Source organism: Antedon mediterranea, chromosome 7, assembly GCF_964355755.1.
Source record: "Antedon mediterranea chromosome 7, ecAntMedi1.1, whole genome shotgun sequence".
NCBI classification, from domain to species: Eukaryota; Metazoa; Echinodermata; class Crinoidea; order Comatulida; family Antedonidae; genus Antedon; species Antedon mediterranea.
In genome coordinates, this window is record NC_092676.1 from 24,412,934 (window position 1) to 24,430,978 (window position 18,045).

The 18,045-nt window shown below is 35.9% G+C and overlaps 3 protein-coding genes across 3 annotated transcripts; all 3 read left to right on the forward strand.

Annotated features, from left to right (window-relative positions):
• Window positions 1–1,816: 1,816 nt before the first annotated feature.
• On the forward strand, window positions 1,817–5,961 carry LOC140054059 (tubulin alpha chain, testis-specific-like). The gene is made up of 2 exons (XM_072098882.1): window positions 1,817–1,957; window positions 4,378–5,961. The coding sequence occupies exons 1-2, from the start codon at window positions 1,955–1,957 to the stop codon at window positions 5,725–5,727; spliced, it is 1,353 nt and encodes a 450-aa protein (XP_071954983.1). The 5' UTR covers window positions 1,817–1,954; the 3' UTR covers window positions 5,728–5,961.
• Window positions 5,962–7,275: 1,314 nt separating this feature from the next.
• LOC140055765 (tubulin alpha-1D chain-like) lies at window positions 7,276–10,386 on the forward strand. The gene is made up of 3 exons (XM_072101165.1): window positions 7,276–7,394; window positions 8,663–8,885; window positions 9,003–10,386. The coding sequence occupies exons 1-3, from the start codon at window positions 7,392–7,394 to the stop codon at window positions 10,130–10,132; spliced, it is 1,356 nt and encodes a 451-aa protein (XP_071957266.1). The 5' UTR covers window positions 7,276–7,391; the 3' UTR covers window positions 10,133–10,386.
• Window positions 10,387–12,959: 2,573 nt separating this feature from the next.
• Window positions 12,960–17,173, forward strand: LOC140053975 (tubulin alpha-1A chain-like). Its single transcript, XM_072098756.1, has 2 exons — window positions 12,960–13,105; window positions 15,667–17,173. Exons 1-2 carry the CDS (start codon window positions 13,103–13,105, stop codon window positions 17,014–17,016), a joined length of 1,353 nt encoding a protein of 450 aa, XP_071954857.1. The 5' UTR covers window positions 12,960–13,102; the 3' UTR covers window positions 17,017–17,173.
• Window positions 17,174–18,045: the final 872 nt, after the last annotated feature.

An 18,045-nucleotide genomic window follows, 5' to 3' on the forward strand; every position in this document is an offset into this window, starting at 1 on the left:
ATAGCAAAACGACTTGAATGAAACACAATGAAAACCTTCCATTTTTTTTTTCACTATCCGAGGATGACAAAAATCATAACTATATATGACACAAGATAATATAAATAGAGGGATTATGCCTCAAGGAAAAAAAAAATTATGATTTATCATTAATTCTTTCAGTGGATATATATATATATACTGATGAATGGCTAGTGTTGTCCGAAAGCTCTGCTAACTTTTCTGGCTGTTTTACTTATCGTTTTGATTTAGCTTTTCGATTTTTTTTGTATCTCCATTGAGATCCAGCCACTGATACCCACAGCATTGTCATTTTTTCAGTAATTTGCCCTTGGATTTATACATATATATATCACTGGTATATTTTATTCAATTATTCAATTATATACATAAAAATGCATTAATAAAAATTAGCAGCAGGAAAAAAAAAACATCTTTCAGCTGAATTGCACCGTTTTACAATTAATGTCACATATCCTGTCAGCATTGCGGGTATAATATTTATGAATAGTATTAATTCTATATAGTGGAAGAAGTGGGAACAACTTAGAGTTAGGATTCAAAATGGATTTCGAAAATATACAAATATGCTGTGGATAGGCCTATAATCATAACAATGCATTAGCCTATACAGTATTATATTTGGAGGTGGATCATTAAACTTCTCTATTATTATATACAGCAGAGAAAAGCAAATCATTGAGAACGAAGACTAAGTTAGGGTAATACTTCCATTGTGACCAAACCATATTATTTTAGCTGCAAACATCAGACTAGATGTGAGAAAGGTGTGAACACTAAATAAAATCAATTTATGTTTCCACTGAACCATCGAGGTCTGAAGTCTCTGATGGATGGAGGTGTCGACGAGAAGAGAAACTAGGAATATTAGATCGATAATAATAGCTTTCATGATGATATGATGTGAGTCATGTTCACCAGAAGCACTAATTACATTAACATAATCCTGGGATAATCATTTCAACTTATTTACTTACTATCAACATCCGAGATATTAAACATAACAACAATTAAAATATTGATTCTTCCTTCTAACAGAATAAAAAAAAAAAACATTTAATGAATACCGTAACTATTTTAAAATTAGTAATAATTGTTATTAAAGCGGTTATTTATTTATATTTATTATGTCTTTATACTAAATGACACTTTCAGTGCTAAGCATTGATTTCTAAAGTGGCTCAGTAGAGAACATCAACAATATAATAACAAATAATTTTAATACAACTAACAAAGTAATTTACCTTAGTACAATTTATCAATTCATTCATCCTCCATCAATACAAAATTCGTATTTCATATCATTATTTTATTTACCTATCTTGCTATAGGCCCTATTGTTAAACATGTAGTTCTATCCCTTTTAAGTTGGACACCTACAGGTCCCAAGTGTCCCCGTAAAAAGAGATAAGTGAAAACATTTTTTTTTGCTTTTTTTTCTATGGAAGTGATTAAATTTATTAAAACTACAAAATAACCTATTAAATTAATCTTTATTTTTCATGCTTTTTGGGGAAAACTAGAAAAAAAACTTTTTCATTAATTGTGTGTTGCGTTGTTTCATCTGATTACTGTCTCAGGTTTCATCAAACTTCATATGCAATGCATGCAGAAGTATCAGAAGGAAAAATTAACATAAAATTTCGTTTTAAATTATGAAGAAAAACCACACCTCAATCTGGGCATCTAATATTCAGCCAAGATACGTTTCGTTATTCAGTGTGAATAGCAAATAAGAATTAAGAATTTCCATAGCAACGGAATGGCCCATTCATAGTGGAGGGTGTGTCGTATATAAAGTAGGAGCAAGGCAACAGACGAATAAAATCTTCATCATCCAACCATTGAGAACGGATCCGTGAAGAAAAAAAACTCCAACTGAATCTAGGGTAAACCCCTCCCGAATTACCAGCAACACAAAAACCTAGCCAAAATGGTAAGTACAAATTCATTTAATTTACTATTATTAAAATTATTTTTTGATATTTTAAAAAGTAGGCCTATTGTTCGACAAAATTATCGATGAATGTCATATCGAGCTCCTGCTGCTTAAGCGGTTTGTCAGTTGTAATATTTGATTTACCACTACAGAGATACTATAATACTATAACGTGCTGAGATTTTTATTTTTACTACTGTCGGATTTTACTATAGGTTATATATATACTAATATAATTAGTGCGTAATTAATTTTATCATTTGTATATTTTTAGTGTAAACAATTCACTAGTAAAGTTATATGCTCATAGTCTGACATAATAACATAATCAGATAATATGCAGTCTATACAGTTTAGACTAGCATGCCATAAAGTAAAAACTTACCAATGAATTAATCATTAAATCAACCAGAATATATATCTAAGTTAATATACATATTTTTAAATTTTTTTTTTGTCGATCCTGTTGATAACATATGACATTAGTAGCTTGAGTTGTTATCGCGTAACCGCACCCTATTTATGATATTATTTTTTTTGGCGAACGCTTCATGCATTAGCAATGAAATCGGAAAGATTAATATATACAGGGTCATTTATCATAAATATTATAATGTCATATAATAGTATTCGTCTGTCTCGGAAATGTCACGTGGTCTTTTTGGCTGAACATCAAGGCAGTGGAATGAAATGAATGCAATAACATTTGACGGAATATTTCGAAATATAAATTCAAAATAACTGAACGGCAATATATGAATTTCAATTGTTCATTGAAAGAATACAGGTACACAGAACACCAAGAAAACACGCTCAGGTCTCAACAAAGTGTCCATTTAACAGGGGTGTCAAACATATATTTATTCTCGTTCCTTTCATAAAATGTCCCCTTAACGGAGGTTTCAATAAAATGGTTTATCTCAGAAGAACAATCATAAAATACTAAAGATTATCAAAACGTCTTCTTATCTGCACATAAATTATCACTGAAGAATGTCACATAATGGATTCGTTATTTTGGCGAGTTTTGGTTATCATTACCAACATCTAAATATAAATCATATTATTATTATTCATACATATTTACGATGATGACGTAATATGTTAAAAATATCATTGCGCATCGTACATGAAATATGAATTATAATTTCTTTTTGATACCCATTGTAACTTGTTTAATTTGACATGGACTGACCTAAAATGTAATTTCGAATATTACAATCTGTTAATCTAATGTAAAGCAGATGCCGCAGTGTTTCCGATGTTCGCGTCCATCTTTAATTGGCTGCTTTGTTTCACAATCGAATCAGAGAAGCTTGTTTGCTTCATTATGTATGATAATGAAGATCGGTTTATATTGGTTTAACATCTGACTCATCAACTGCGATGCGACGCGTTTATAAATCATGTACTGTAGAAATAAGTCCATGATCCAATGGTGACAGATAGACTTGCCACAAGCCTGTTGTTATTTAGAGGTTTTTCGATGTTTTTCTAAAATACTCAAGTAGTATACGTATGAAACGCCATTAGGGTGATATTCCCTTAATTAGTTTACTAATTAAACATCAGATCAAATTGTTTAAATATAGGGCAGTTATAAGTAGGCCTACATTGCATTATGTTCAAGAAAAGTATGTAACAACGTTAGTGTCGCAATATATAATATCCATGATAATAATCTGTGTATAATATTATTGTGATCGATACTGTGCTATTAGCTAACCAAACATTGCCAATCAATATTGTGTCCACGAATAGATACCCCTATTAAGTAAAACCTCTGTCTGGAACCCAGACTAGAGGATAGATTGAACGTGAACACATCTGCAAATGCGGCTAAAAGTTGATAATATATCAGAAATAATTACTTTTTATTTAAAATTAAAATAATATTGCATCTGCAACGAAACCAAGAATAAATAGAATATAAGTTTTATACTGTAGTTGATAATATAATAATAATTTGGCTGTATGGACTACTATCAAAGACAGGGAGTATCTATTATTGTGGACACCATATATGGATTGGAAATGTTTGGTTAGCTAATAGCACAGTATCGACCACAATAATATACACAGTTATATTACGATACTAACGTTGTTACATACTTTTCTTGAACATAATGCAATGTGGGCCTAATTATAACTGCCATATACTTAAACAATGGATCTGTGGTTTAATTCGTAAAACTAATTAATGGAACACTAGCTAATTATATTAGCTTAATTAGGTACGAACGATGGCAATCAACAACAATGAATCATAATATAAATCGTGTACACAGTACTAATTAAATAATCACGGGGGCCTACACAGGAGGATCAAAGACTGATGATAAATGAGAATAATTGTATGAAACGCCGATGAGACATTTATGACAAGTAATACAATATTTCTATCTTTCTAATTTCAGCGTGAGTGTATTTCTATCCATGTCGGTCAAGCCGGTGTCCAGATGGGCAATTCCTGCTGGGAGTTGTACTGCTTGGAGCACGGTATCCAACCTGATGGTCAGATGCCAAGTGACAAGACACTCGGAGGTGGTGATGACTCTTTTAATACATTTTTTGGAGAGACTGGTGCTGGCAAACATGTACCTCGATGTGTGTTCGTCGATCTTGAGCCAACCGTCGTAGATGAGGTCAGAACAGGTACCTATCGCCAACTCTTTCATCCCGAACAGTTGATTACTGGAAAGGAAGATGCTGCCAACAACTACGCTAGAGGTCACTACACCGTCGGTAAAACCCTGATCGATTTGGCTCTTGACAGAATTCGTAAGCTGGCTGATCAATGTATGGGTCTTCAAGGATTCCTGATCTTCCACAGCTTCGGTGGTGGCACTGGTTCTGGTTTCACCTCCCTACTGATGGAACGTCTTTCTGTTGATTATGGAAAGAAATCGAAGCTGGAGTTTGCTATATACCCTGCGCCTCATATATCAACAGCGGTTGTCGAGCCATACAATTCTGTACTAACAACTCACACAACGCTTGAGCACTCTGACTGCGCATTTATGGTTGACAACGAAGCCATTTATGACATCTGCCGTCAGAACCTGGACATTGACAGGCCATCATACACAAATTTGAATCGTCTGATTGGTCAGATTGTATCTTCAATCACTGCGTCACTTCGATTTGATGGTGCGTTGAACGTAGACCTGACAGAGTTCCAGACCAACTTGGTACCCTACCCACGTATCCACTTTCCTCTTGCTACATACGCTCCAGTCATCTCAGCTGAGAAGGCGTACCACGAAAACCTATCTGTTGCTAAAATAACAAATTCCTGTTTCGAGCCCGCAAACCAACTTGTAAAATGTGATCCACGTCACGGCAAATACATGGCTTGCTGCCTGCTGTACCGAGGTGACGTTGTACCGAAAGACGTCAACACAGCCATTGCTACCATCAAGACCAAGAGAAGCATCCAGTTCGTCGACTGGTGCCCAACTGGTTTCAAGGTCGGAATCAACTACCAACCACCAACTGTAGTACCAGGAGGTGACTTGGCCAAGGTACAACGTGCCGTGTGTATGTTGAGCAACACCACAGCTATCGCCGAGGCATGGGCTCGTCTTGATCACAAGTTCGATCTGATGTACGCTAAGCGTGCTTTCGTACATTGGTACGTTGGTGAAGGTATGGAAGAAGGAGAGTTCGCCGAGGCGCGTGAAGATCTGGCAGCTTTGGAGAAAGATTATGAAGAAGTTGGAGTTGACTCCGTTGATGGAGAGGAGGAAGAAGGGGAAGATTTTTAAGGAAACTTTCTGAAAATTAGAACTGAACAATCTAAGACAGGGTGGTTCTATCATGGCGTTCGTATAATTAGAAAATGCTCCGCACAAGTCTTTCATTCTATTGACGGAAAGAGAACTTTGTTAACAGTAATATATGTTGAAATTTTGACTAAAACAAATTATTTATATGTGGTATAAAATTGTTTTCCAATTAAGTATTATCCTTCCAATAAAGGCAAAGCTTGCAATTAAGAATATGTAAAACTGAGTGTTTGTTTTCTTTTTTTACTGTAAGGTGTGATGTGCCCAAATATGGTAGTTATGCCCAAATATGGTACTGATATGACATCAACGTGCCCTTATATGGACATTTTTTTGTCACATAAAGTTTGATAGTGTAGACAGAGCTTTAAATGCACTTTCACCAACCATGACGTCGACATGCTATTATAATATCGATGATGAAAACAAATGATAATGATCAAACAATGCAAATCGCGTGATATATTATGACATGTGAGGATTGTATGGCAAAGCATAAACTTAACATAATGTAGGTGCCATATTTTTAGTTTGACGATAACGAAAATATCAATGATGACAATGATTATAACAGGCCTGGATGAATGGTATACCGGTAAAACAAGATGATGATGTGCCACACCTAAGAAGAAGAGCAGTAAAATTGGTCACCGAAGAGGGCGCCTGTGCAAAGATGATTGAGTTCTTCTTGGTTGGCCCTACTGTAGAATAAAACCATGTAAAAGAAATTATAATATTTACTAAGCATTTCCATAAAAGTAAACGTATGATTAAAATATGTTAATGAGTCCCTGATTCCGATTAGATGACTCAGAACAAATTTTAAATACAGTCTGTTGGCCTAATCCCGACATGGCAGACGATGACCTCAAATTCAATGATCAATAGCCTATTTACTATTTATTTTGTAATCATCAATATTATTATCATTTAAAAATAGTATTACTACGCCGCATTTTCTACCAAAATCTATTTTACACATTTGTCATACCATAAGGATTTTTAGACCTAACCCACCCAGTGTAATAATCAACAAAGAAAACAATAATTAAACTGAACAGTAGACCTGAATCTATTTTTGTTTGGATGGAGCAATGCCAAACATAGACTGAAACGTGTTGACTTAGGCCTAATTAAATATTGGATGCAAATGAGCAAATATCATCAGAAACAGATGTACCATACAAAATACGCTGACTAGGCATAATTATGCTATGGGTGAAAAAAATAAAAATCAGAATTTTCGAATTTCCCTTTTTTTATCTTTGTAATTTAATCAACATAAATTGGCTTATGCTATGCTGGGCCAGACCATATGCTATCTAAAAAACTGAAAAGATGAGATCGTATATAGCCTACATAGCACGTTCTTCAAGTAGCGCCACACCTTACGGCAAAAAAAAAGACAAATTCAAATTTAAATTTCGCAACGGTAAATATTAATGAGGAATTTCTATGGCAACGGTTTGCATATCGTCTTAATTCTCTTTGTGACGTCACGTGCACTATATAAACCAACCCGAATCGCTTGAGCGAATCACTCTTCATCGCCTGTCTTTGAAAACGGAACGTTGAAGTATCTCACAGTCAGTAACACTCAATCTCATTTTTCATACTAACCAGTCCGACAACAACCTGAAAATATGGTAAGTAGTCTATACTTTATTGTAGAGTATGTAGGCTTATTGGTAATATTAATATCTTAGTTTTCAGTGATTGTAAGGGAAGGTCTATTATGTTGGATTTTAAATTAAATACCGATGGACCATCATCATCATCATGATTCATGATGGATGAAATAGATGAGTGAGGAGGTCGATTTTTTTCTTCTTTCGATTTTGATTTTCAATTTTTACTGATTATAATTCACATTTAGTACATAATAGCTGTTATGTTATATTTATTTTGGTAATAAAATACCTACAATTATTTGGTCACCACTAAAAGAAAATGAGCATGCTGCGCAACAACATCTTGTAAGCACGTGTGCCATTGCCAGCAAGGTGTGGTAACCTCTCATTATAATCTAGCTAAAATAAATACTGTTCGACCAATTTAAAAATATTGAATAAAATAAAATAAAAATTGATGTTGTGGTAAGAATTGGATGTCATCATTTGCTACAAAATTGTTATTTATATCAATTAAAGGGAAGAGGAGGAGATTTTACGTTTTTATCTCAAATCGATGTGTTACGTTTCATATTGCAATGATTGATGCCGGGTCGCATGCTGCCGGGTCACAAAGAACCGTTTACCAACCACCTTTCGAGACTATTCCATTGTCTAACTACCCGGCCGTTTCTGACCGTTTCTTTATTGTGCTAATTTTTGAATAAGTAAGGTAGTTTCGATGGCGAACAAAGAAACCGGCAAAACTGGTTAAAGTATTAGGCAATAATTTACATTCACTCATCACTGGCGGTGATTCAACCGCTGCTGTTGCTGGCGGTGATTAACCACTGAAGTATGCCTTCTTGCATTGTTGACCTTTTTTTAGTTTGACCTTTATTCAATGGTACTTGTCTGGTTATTTATTTCTCACATCACATGATGACATCATCATCTAATTAAATTCCATCATTAGACGAAAATAAATGAGGTTTTTTCAAATCAATTATATTCTTTTGTGTTATAATATATTGTTTCTTTTTGTCCGTTTCCATTCTGTCTCTCATCAATAACGAACAGAATAAATCAATTGAAATCACTAATTATGTTTTTCTAATTAAATGAAAAATAAATGATTGTATAGAATTGTCTCTGACTGTACACTACAATTGTATCCCAGTATATTTACTTGTCCTGCATTACTTTCAACTCATTGTTAAGATGAGCTGCAGGATATTTGTTTATTTTCCAACAAATTACAAGTATACTGCATTCTTTTAAATGCGGTTTCTTCATATTTTTAGCGTGAATGTATCTCTGTCCATGTCGGTCAAGCCGGTGTCCAGATTGGTAATGCATGCTGGGAGTTGTACTGCTTGGAGCACGGTATCCAACCTGATGGTCAGATGCCAAGTGACAAGACCATCGGAGGTGGTGATGATTCCTTCAGCACCTTCTTCAGTGAGACTGGTGCTGGCAAACATGTACCACGTGCAGTTTTTGTTGATTTAGAGCCAAGTGTAGTTGGTCAGTATTTTAATTTTATATTTACATTTTAAAATTACTGGAAGTGTAATTGGAATAGGTTCATCAAAATGTATTATTAAATACTTTTCTTTAATTGTCACATTGATCTCTTTGCAGATGAGGTGAGAACTGGTACCTACCGTCAACTCTTCCATCCAGAACAACTCATCACTGGCAAAGAAGATGCTGCCAACAACTACGCTAGAGGTCATTATACTGTTGGCAAAGAACATATTGATATTGTTCTTGACAGAGTTCGTAAATTAGCAGACCAGTGTACTGGTCTTCAAGGATTTCTGATCTTCCACAGCTTTGGTGGTGGTACTGGATCCGGATTCACCTCTCTTCTGATGGAACGTCTTTCTGTTGATTATGGCAAGAAATCCAAGCTCGAGTTTGCCATTTATCCTGCTCCACAGATTGCTACTGCTGTCGTTGAACCATACAACTCTATCCTGACAACCCACACAACCCTCGAACATTCGGACTGTGCATTCATGGTTGACAATGAAGCCATCTACGATATTTGTCGACGAAACCTTGACATCGAAAGACCAACTTACACCAACCTGAACAGATTGATTGGCCAGATTGTTTCTTCAATCACTGCGTCTCTTCGATTTGACGGTGCATTGAACGTAGACTTGACAGAGTTCCAAACCAACTTGGTACCATACCCACGTATTCACTTTCCTCTTGCTACATACGCCCCAGTCATCTCAGCCGAGAAGGCGTACCATGAACAGTTGACCGTTGCAGAAATCACCAATGCCTGCTTTGAGCCTGCCAACCAACTTGTTAAATGTGATCCACGTCACGGTAAATACATGGCTTGCTGTCTCTTGTACCGAGGTGACGTCGTGCCAAAGGATGTCAATGCGGCCATTGCTACCATCAAGACAAAGAGAACAATCCAGTTTGTCGACTGGTGTCCAACTGGTTTTAAAGTCGGAATCAACTACCAACCACCAACTGTGGTACCAGGAGGTGACTTGGCCAAGGTACAACGTGCCGTGTGTATGTTGAGCAACACCACAGCTATCGCCGAGGCATGGGCTCGTCTTGATCACAAGTTCGATCTGATGTACGCTAAGCGTGCTTTCGTACATTGGTACGTTGGTGAAGGTATGGAAGAAGGAGAGTTCTCGGAAGCTCGTGAAGATCTGGCAGCCCTGGAGAAGGACTACGAAGAGGTCGGTGTTGACTCTGTAGAAGAAGGCGAGGAAGAAGAAGGCGACGAATATTAAGCTACTAATCTCTAAACGATCAGCAAACGCATAACAATCTGCTTTAATTATTAAACAATCACAACTATAATTTGTTTAGTTTTGTTCTAATAGATACAGTATTTACATTCCTTCCAATCTCTGAAAATGATGATTATTCCATAAGTGCTTTCTCATTATCTTTCAAGAGTTCTCATCAGTAAATTGTTTTTATTATCTTCCATAAATTCATCTTGAAGCTTCTTTTTGTTACCATAATTTATTTACGTTAATACAGTAGTATTAAATCACATTGTGATACAGTATAAATACTTGTGTCATGCTTTTGTTACTGTCTAAATGTATGGATCATGTGTGAAATGATTGAGGTACTAAAATACACTGCGGTGACGGTGGAATGTGTAGGAAGATGTGACACATCAGAATGTGTAGAAAGACGAAGACAGATGATGTTTTGTCAATGAGCAATGCTAAACATTACTCAAAAATATTGTTTTAATTTTTATTTAAAATGTATATTGTACTGTACCATGAACTAAATATGTATTTAGTCCATGACTGTACTAGGAGTACATGAATCATACTGAATAGTTGGCTATGGTATTGGAATTAGTGTATAACATAGCCATTATATATATATTATGGCTCTGGTGTATAAATCTGTCTTGCGCCCTCTAGTAGTAGGACTGTTCACTAAAGCTCTGTCTACACTATCAAACTTTAAGTGACAAAGAATGTGATGTGCCCATATATGGACATGATGACGTCATATCACTTTGAGCATATCACCACCATATTTTAACACATCACAATTTTTTGTCACATAAAGTGTAGACTGAGCTTAATGTTCTAGACAAAAATGGTTTCGGTACTGAATGCAGTTGAAAAAAAATTATTGGAATACATAATGCAACCGTCAATTGCACTGGAAAACGGCAAGGTTTCATATTACGCGTCCGACATACAGTAAATATGCTATTTCTGTAATTTGTAAACATTATACATAAATACGACTAGATAAAAACAATACAACCATGAAACCATTTGGCGTTTTTTAGGTAGGACACACAGAACATTTACATCTGATATGATAATGAACCATGCATTTCTATTTGCCGAGAAAAAATGTTGAGCACGTATTTGTTGAAAGGTAGATAATAGATAAAACGCTTAATGAGATGTCAGGAAAAGGATGTGTGAAGTCTGATGAAATATAAAACGCAGGTTGTTATTTCCTTCGTGGCCAACCACAACAGAATTATTCTATCTAACGTTAATGATTTAATTTATTATCAAAATGTATGGATGCCGGTAAAATATATTTAAATATTGCTGAATAAAAAGGGGGTACTCGACCACTCGCTACATACCATCCGATTAGTAATTTTCTTTCAAAATATGAGGCGCACCGACTTATGAGTATATACCAAAGGATCAGAAGAAGAGTGAGTCTCATCTTATAATGTCATATATTAACATCATTTGCATTTTCTACCCTTAACCTAACCACATGTGATATAAATGAGATGCTGTATTACCAAATATTCCTATGATACTTCGGAAATATAGTGTGTGGAGATACAGTACTGGGAATTGATTGTACACAACTAGTGGATAAGGTTAATGCACTGAATAAATAAACCATTAACTCATTTCACTATAAATAACTCTATTCTTCGTAATTAAGAAAAATTCGAGATGTACCGTATTAGGCCTCTCATCTTAGGATGATTAAGGTCTTTGAACACTGCGATTGCCTATAGATTCGAAATGCCTCGAAATGTTAATGTTTTATCATTAATTACGGTAATGCTACTGTGTAGCATCCCCTTCGGTATACAATGTCAAGATTACAGTGGTTTATTAATTTACAGCAGAAACTCATATAATTAAACCCCTTTGATCAGGACCAATTCATTCAATTTACAAAGTGAATTTGCCGAAGTTATACTAATTGTATAAACAATGAGGTGTGTAATCTTTACTGATGTAAATATTGGATTAGATTCTATGCATCGGACTAAAAATATAGATATTTCTGTAAAAAAAAATATAATGTTGAATGTTAGACTAAAATTAATCAGGGGATTTTAACTTTACCTCAATCGCTTACCATCGCTACTTTATAGTTTAAATAATCGATATTCTTTAACGTAACATTATCCAACATCATCAATGATTCACCATGAGGATGAAGAAGGTATAAATCTTCAACATATAGTTAAGCTATGTCTACACTATCAAATGTGGATGTGCCCATATATGGACATGATGATGGCATATCACTACCATATTTGGGCATATCACTACCATATTTGGGCACACTTTTTTTGTCAAACTAGTTTGATAGTGTAGACAGAGCCGTTTAGGTTAAATTAATGATGGGCCTCAATGGGAGCTCCAACCCAAACTTGATTCACAAGCAGCCCAATTATTTTTAAACATTATGCAGCCCGATGAATCAGTCGACGTCGAAAAGCTTCACTTTTTATTTCATGTCATTGGGTGAATTATATTGCCGAGTTTTGAAACGATGGACCTCAGCTATTTGCGTTAATTTCGACGTGTTATGGTCTATAGCTGAAATACACACAATATCATGATGTTCCAGCTGTTGCTTTTTATGTTTTCGAAAAAACCTGTTTTAATCGATTTTAATCTTTTAAATCGTAATTTCGTCGAAGCGAAGAGGAATTTATTTATTTAAAATCATTTCAAATCATCGATCGCCTGACATTCTATTTTAATTCAGCCAATCGTACGTAAGTTTATTAATCTTATGAATATTAATGTCAGATGTAGCCAATTGGAAAGGCCCGTGAATGTAGCTATATAAAATGCTGAAGCCCGCTCCTCCTAGTTATTCGTCATCTCAACCCTAGCATTAACTAGGCTCCGGGAACGAGGACTGTCTCATCATCTAGGCTTAAAAACTAGAAGATAAAGCATCAATTTCAGTTTTCCATCAAGCTATAAAACACATCTTACATCATGGTAAGTTGCCTTTTCTTATTGATGCTATTTTTTAATACACACATGGCCATCCGTTAAATTTTCCCGATCACTTGACAAAAACCGGTTTTTGTATAAACTGTAACATAACAGCACACATGTCTCCAAATAAAGACCACATAAGACCACATTTTAATGGTCTTGTATAGCGCTATATTGTGGGTTCACATAATAAGCGCGGTTCAGATAAAATAATGGTCTCTGATTGGAGATACTTTCAAGATAACTCATTAATATTATTACCTCCGACTAGGAGGGTACATTTCTATGTAATACTACTATATTTGCATTTATGATTGAAACAATATAGGCATGTAGTAAGTCAATTGTAAAAGTAACGTTGCATTAATTTTCAGGTTTAGTCTTCATTTAGGTTATGTATTAGATATTTAGGTGTGAAGTAGCTACATTATAGCTAAATAATACACCAGAGGCACGCATAGGCTACCGTGATTATTTGGCAGATATTTTTTTTTTGTCTGATTCGAGTTTAACTTTCCTCAGACTGTTACCACCATACTGGTAGATTGTTTTACACTTTCTCTTTCTCTAAATTATTTCTGTATCAATCCAATCATCCGAGGGTGTTGTGATATTGATTCTAAAATGCCATTATTTATGCGTTTAAATATTCACAAAGCATTCTATCAATCGAGTAAATTTGAATCGTTTATGCGTATAAGCCCAATCAAATTCATCTACAGAAGTTTATAATTTGCGTGAAATCAATTATCGATCACCATCACACATTTTGTCCCAATCAGACATAAAAGAAAAATACCCACAATACCATGAAGCGAGAAATCAGTAGCGCTATAAAGACAATCCCTCGTGAAATTGTTCGGATTTAGTAAATGAATATATCGAAGGATAACTTTTAGTTTTTATACTGAACGTAATCATGTTTACGTTATGGTTTAATGCACCTGTGACTTCCCATGGGTATAGTTATTGTCCATTTTTAAGCTACCAATATCTAAACGGATCTAAACTAAAGAGGATTTTATAAAACAAATGGTACGGGATATAGATGAACATATCGGGGCGTGGCAAGCATACGTGGACAGTCTAGCCAGAAAACAGATAGCTAGAACTCTACATACTGTCAATACTACAGTGCGTGGTCGGAACCATTTAGACATAATTATGATGGTACAGTACGGAACTAGAATAGTACCATGCTATCCTGAATTAATAATAATGTACAAATGCGTGGTAAATTGTCCAAACAGGGTCATTTTTTTGTCCCTGTGATCGTGATCAAACAATATACAGGATCCAATGGTCCCCCTCCCCCATTAGATTTCGCAAATTGTAGTGCAAAAGATAGGACATTATAACAAACTCAGCCTTTCATTTTAGACCATGGCCCCTCTATTTCAAAATCCTGGGCGCGGCCCGCCCTTAGGTCCTATATGAAACAAAGCGGGGCACAACTTCCACCCATAGTTTAACCATTTTTCCATACTAAAATGCAGAAAAACGCGGCTTATCGATATCATCAACAGGAAATTTAGTAGGTCGGTTTAAATATGAATCGGAAGTGGTGCACGTTTACAAGCTGTTTTAATGGCTCACAGTCGACTTTAAAATGCATTTGGCGTAAAATACTATATATTAACCATTCATGTTTTTAATCCTTTGAATTTATTTGTATTTTAAATTAACCTGGTGAAAAAAAATCACCTTAAATAGACTGACTGAATTAATCATGGCCTCCTTGTAATATCTGAGCCAGTTCACTATAATAACTCTGTGTTTAAAAAAGGTTTTTGGAAAACAGCAAGATGAAATATAGGCCTAGCTATACAGTATTATCTTTATCTAATGAAATTTCTTTAGTGCACAAAATTCTAAACATTCCAGTGACTCTTCACATTGATATCGTATATATAATTAAAATTGCTGATAATACATAATGCGTGAATACTAAACACAGAAGAAGATCACAGAGTGATAACAGTAATTGAAAATGCATAAAATAGCTATAATTTGTAATAAAAAATGCTTTAAATCAGACGAACGTGATTTGCAAAAAAACGTTAGTCATCCACCACTTATCTTGTGTATATTACTGCAGGTATTTAGCTGCTGGCGTGGTACACTGCTGACATGGCATTTTGTTTTTTTCAGTAATACATTACCATATTGTACAGTACTTATCCCTATCTGAGCTGTTGAATAGACATATTCAAGAAGAACACACAATAAACATTTCCGCCAGACTATATATGATTATATAAACGAGCAATTAACCTTACTGTAGCACATCAACGTAAACACACGTTTGATATTTTTAGTCGCGTTGACGCGACTCAATAGTTTACTATGTCGGTCGGTCTGTCGGTTTGTCTGTCGGTCCGGTATCACTATGTGGTTTATCGCTTTTCTGTACTTTTTTAACTGTTTTGATGTACAGAAAAGTTTTAAAGTACATTACTCTTTGAAAGTTCATTTTTTTCTGAGAGCACGCGACTTATGGCTGTTGGCCTTGTTATTTATATATAAGCAATAATTAAAAATATATATATTTTATCTTTTAGCGTGAGTGTATTTCTATCCATGTCGGTCAAGCCGGTGTCCAGATGGGCAATGCCTGCTGGGAGTTGTACTGTTTGGAGCACGGTATCCAACCTGATGGTCAGATGCCAAGTGACAAGACACTCGGAGGTGGTGACGACTCCTTCAACACCTTCTTCAGTGAGACCGGTGCTGGAAAACACGTCCCTCGTGCCGTGTTCGTAGATCTTGAACCAACTGTTATCGACGAGATTCGAACCGGTACCTACCGCCAGCTATTCCACCCAGAACAAATGATCACCGGCAAGGAAGATGCTGCCAACAACTACGCCAGAGGTCACTACACCGTTGGTAAGGAACACATCGATCAGGTTCTTGATAGAGTCAGAAAACTTTCTGATCAATGTACCGGTCTTCAAGGATTCCTGATCTTCCATAGCTTCGGTGGTGGCACTGGATCTGGATTCACTTCTCTTTTGATGGAACGTCTGTCTGTCGATTATGGCAAGAAATCTAAACTTGAGTTCGCCATCTACCCAGCACCTCAAATTGCTTCCGCAGTCGTCGAGCCATATAACTCTATTTTGACAACCCATACAACCCTTGAACATTCCGACTGTGCCTTTATGGTTGACAATGAAGCCATCTACGACATTTGTCGACGAAACCTTGACATCGAAAGACCAACTTACACCAACCTGAACAGATTGATTGGCCAAATTGTATCTTCAATCACTGCATCTCTTCGGTTTGACGGTGCATTGAACGTGGACTTGACTGAGTTCCAGACTAACTTGGTACCATACCCACGTATTCACTTTCCTCTTGCTACATACGCCCCAGTCATCTCAGCTGAGAAAGCTTATCACGAACAACTGACCGTTGCTGAAGTTACCAATGCCTGCTTTGAGCCTGCCAACCAACTTGTAAAATGTGATCCGCGTCACGGTAAATACATGGCTTGCTGTCTGCTGTACCGAGGTGACGTCGTACCAAAAGATGTCAATGCAGCTATTGCTACCATCAAGACCAAGAGAACCATCCAATTCGTCGACTGGTGTCCAACAGGTTTCAAGGTCGGTATCAACTACCAACCACCAACTGTGGTACCAGGAGGTGACTTGGCCAAGGTACAACGTGCCGTGTGTATGTTGAGCAACACCACAGCCATCGCCGAGGCATGGGCTCGTCTTGATCACAAGTTCGATCTGATGTACGCTAAGCGTGCCTTTGTACATTGGTACGTTGGTGAGGGTATGGAGGAAGGAGAGTTCTCCGAAGCTCGTGAAGATCTGGCAGCCCTGGAGAAGGACTACGAAGAGGTCGGCGTGGACTCTGCCGAAGAGGGTGAAGAAGATGATGAAGAATATTAACACTGCAATATACACACAAACATTATAGAAACTACGTTAAACAAATCTTTAATTCAGGTTTTAATAATTATATGATCTTCCATGTTTTTGTTTAATATTCACTACCAATTTGTTTCTGTTTCAAGAGTCACAATAAATCATTAGCATTCAAATGAAACTGTATTAATTGTGTTTTATGTGTTCTAAGAATGAGACTGACTGATTTAGTGTGATTTTATTACGTAGTAATAATATTAATAAGTGGGCCTATATCGATCACAACGATAGGATAGATAATCGATCAAAGGCCAAACATTTTGGACGTATTAATTGATAGGTGACGATGAAGTGTTGGTTGATATATGGCAATCTAACAACAGCTCAGGAGATCAAAGGGTTTATCTGTGGCTGCGACACCGTACAGTTCCATCCCGTAACAGAACAGAAGCCGTGGAGAATGTACATAGTACAGTACTGTTGGTATTGTTGCAGTCAGACATAAGATCTATCTTTAGATTTCCTTGGTTGATCGTAAGCCATATTTTGATTTTAACTGTGTCAGTCTGAAATAGGCCTACATTATGTGTATACATATGCGCCTAATTAATAATACTGATTATTAATCATGTTAACAATAGCAACATAATAATTGATTTTTAGATTAAATTAAATTATGGGAGGGCAGATGGAAAACATATGCTACGGGTTCTAAATTTGCATGACACGTGTTGCACTATACAAACGACGTGGATACTGATAATGACGTTGGAAAATCACACGAATACATTCTATTCAATGCACTACAGCGCAGCAATAGTTTCCCGCACAAATCCAAACCAGGTATAGGCCTACGTTGGTGGTTTTGCACCCCAGTCAACTCTAAAATGCCGCTTCCCTCATGACAATGTATAATAGGCCTATATCTAATTATATTATGAGGAATTTTATAAATTAATTTCACCTTCATTCTAACTAATCATGTAAAATCGGATAACTATTCGATTGTTGTATTTGACCAATCAAAACGCATAAACAAATGCGTGGTAGATC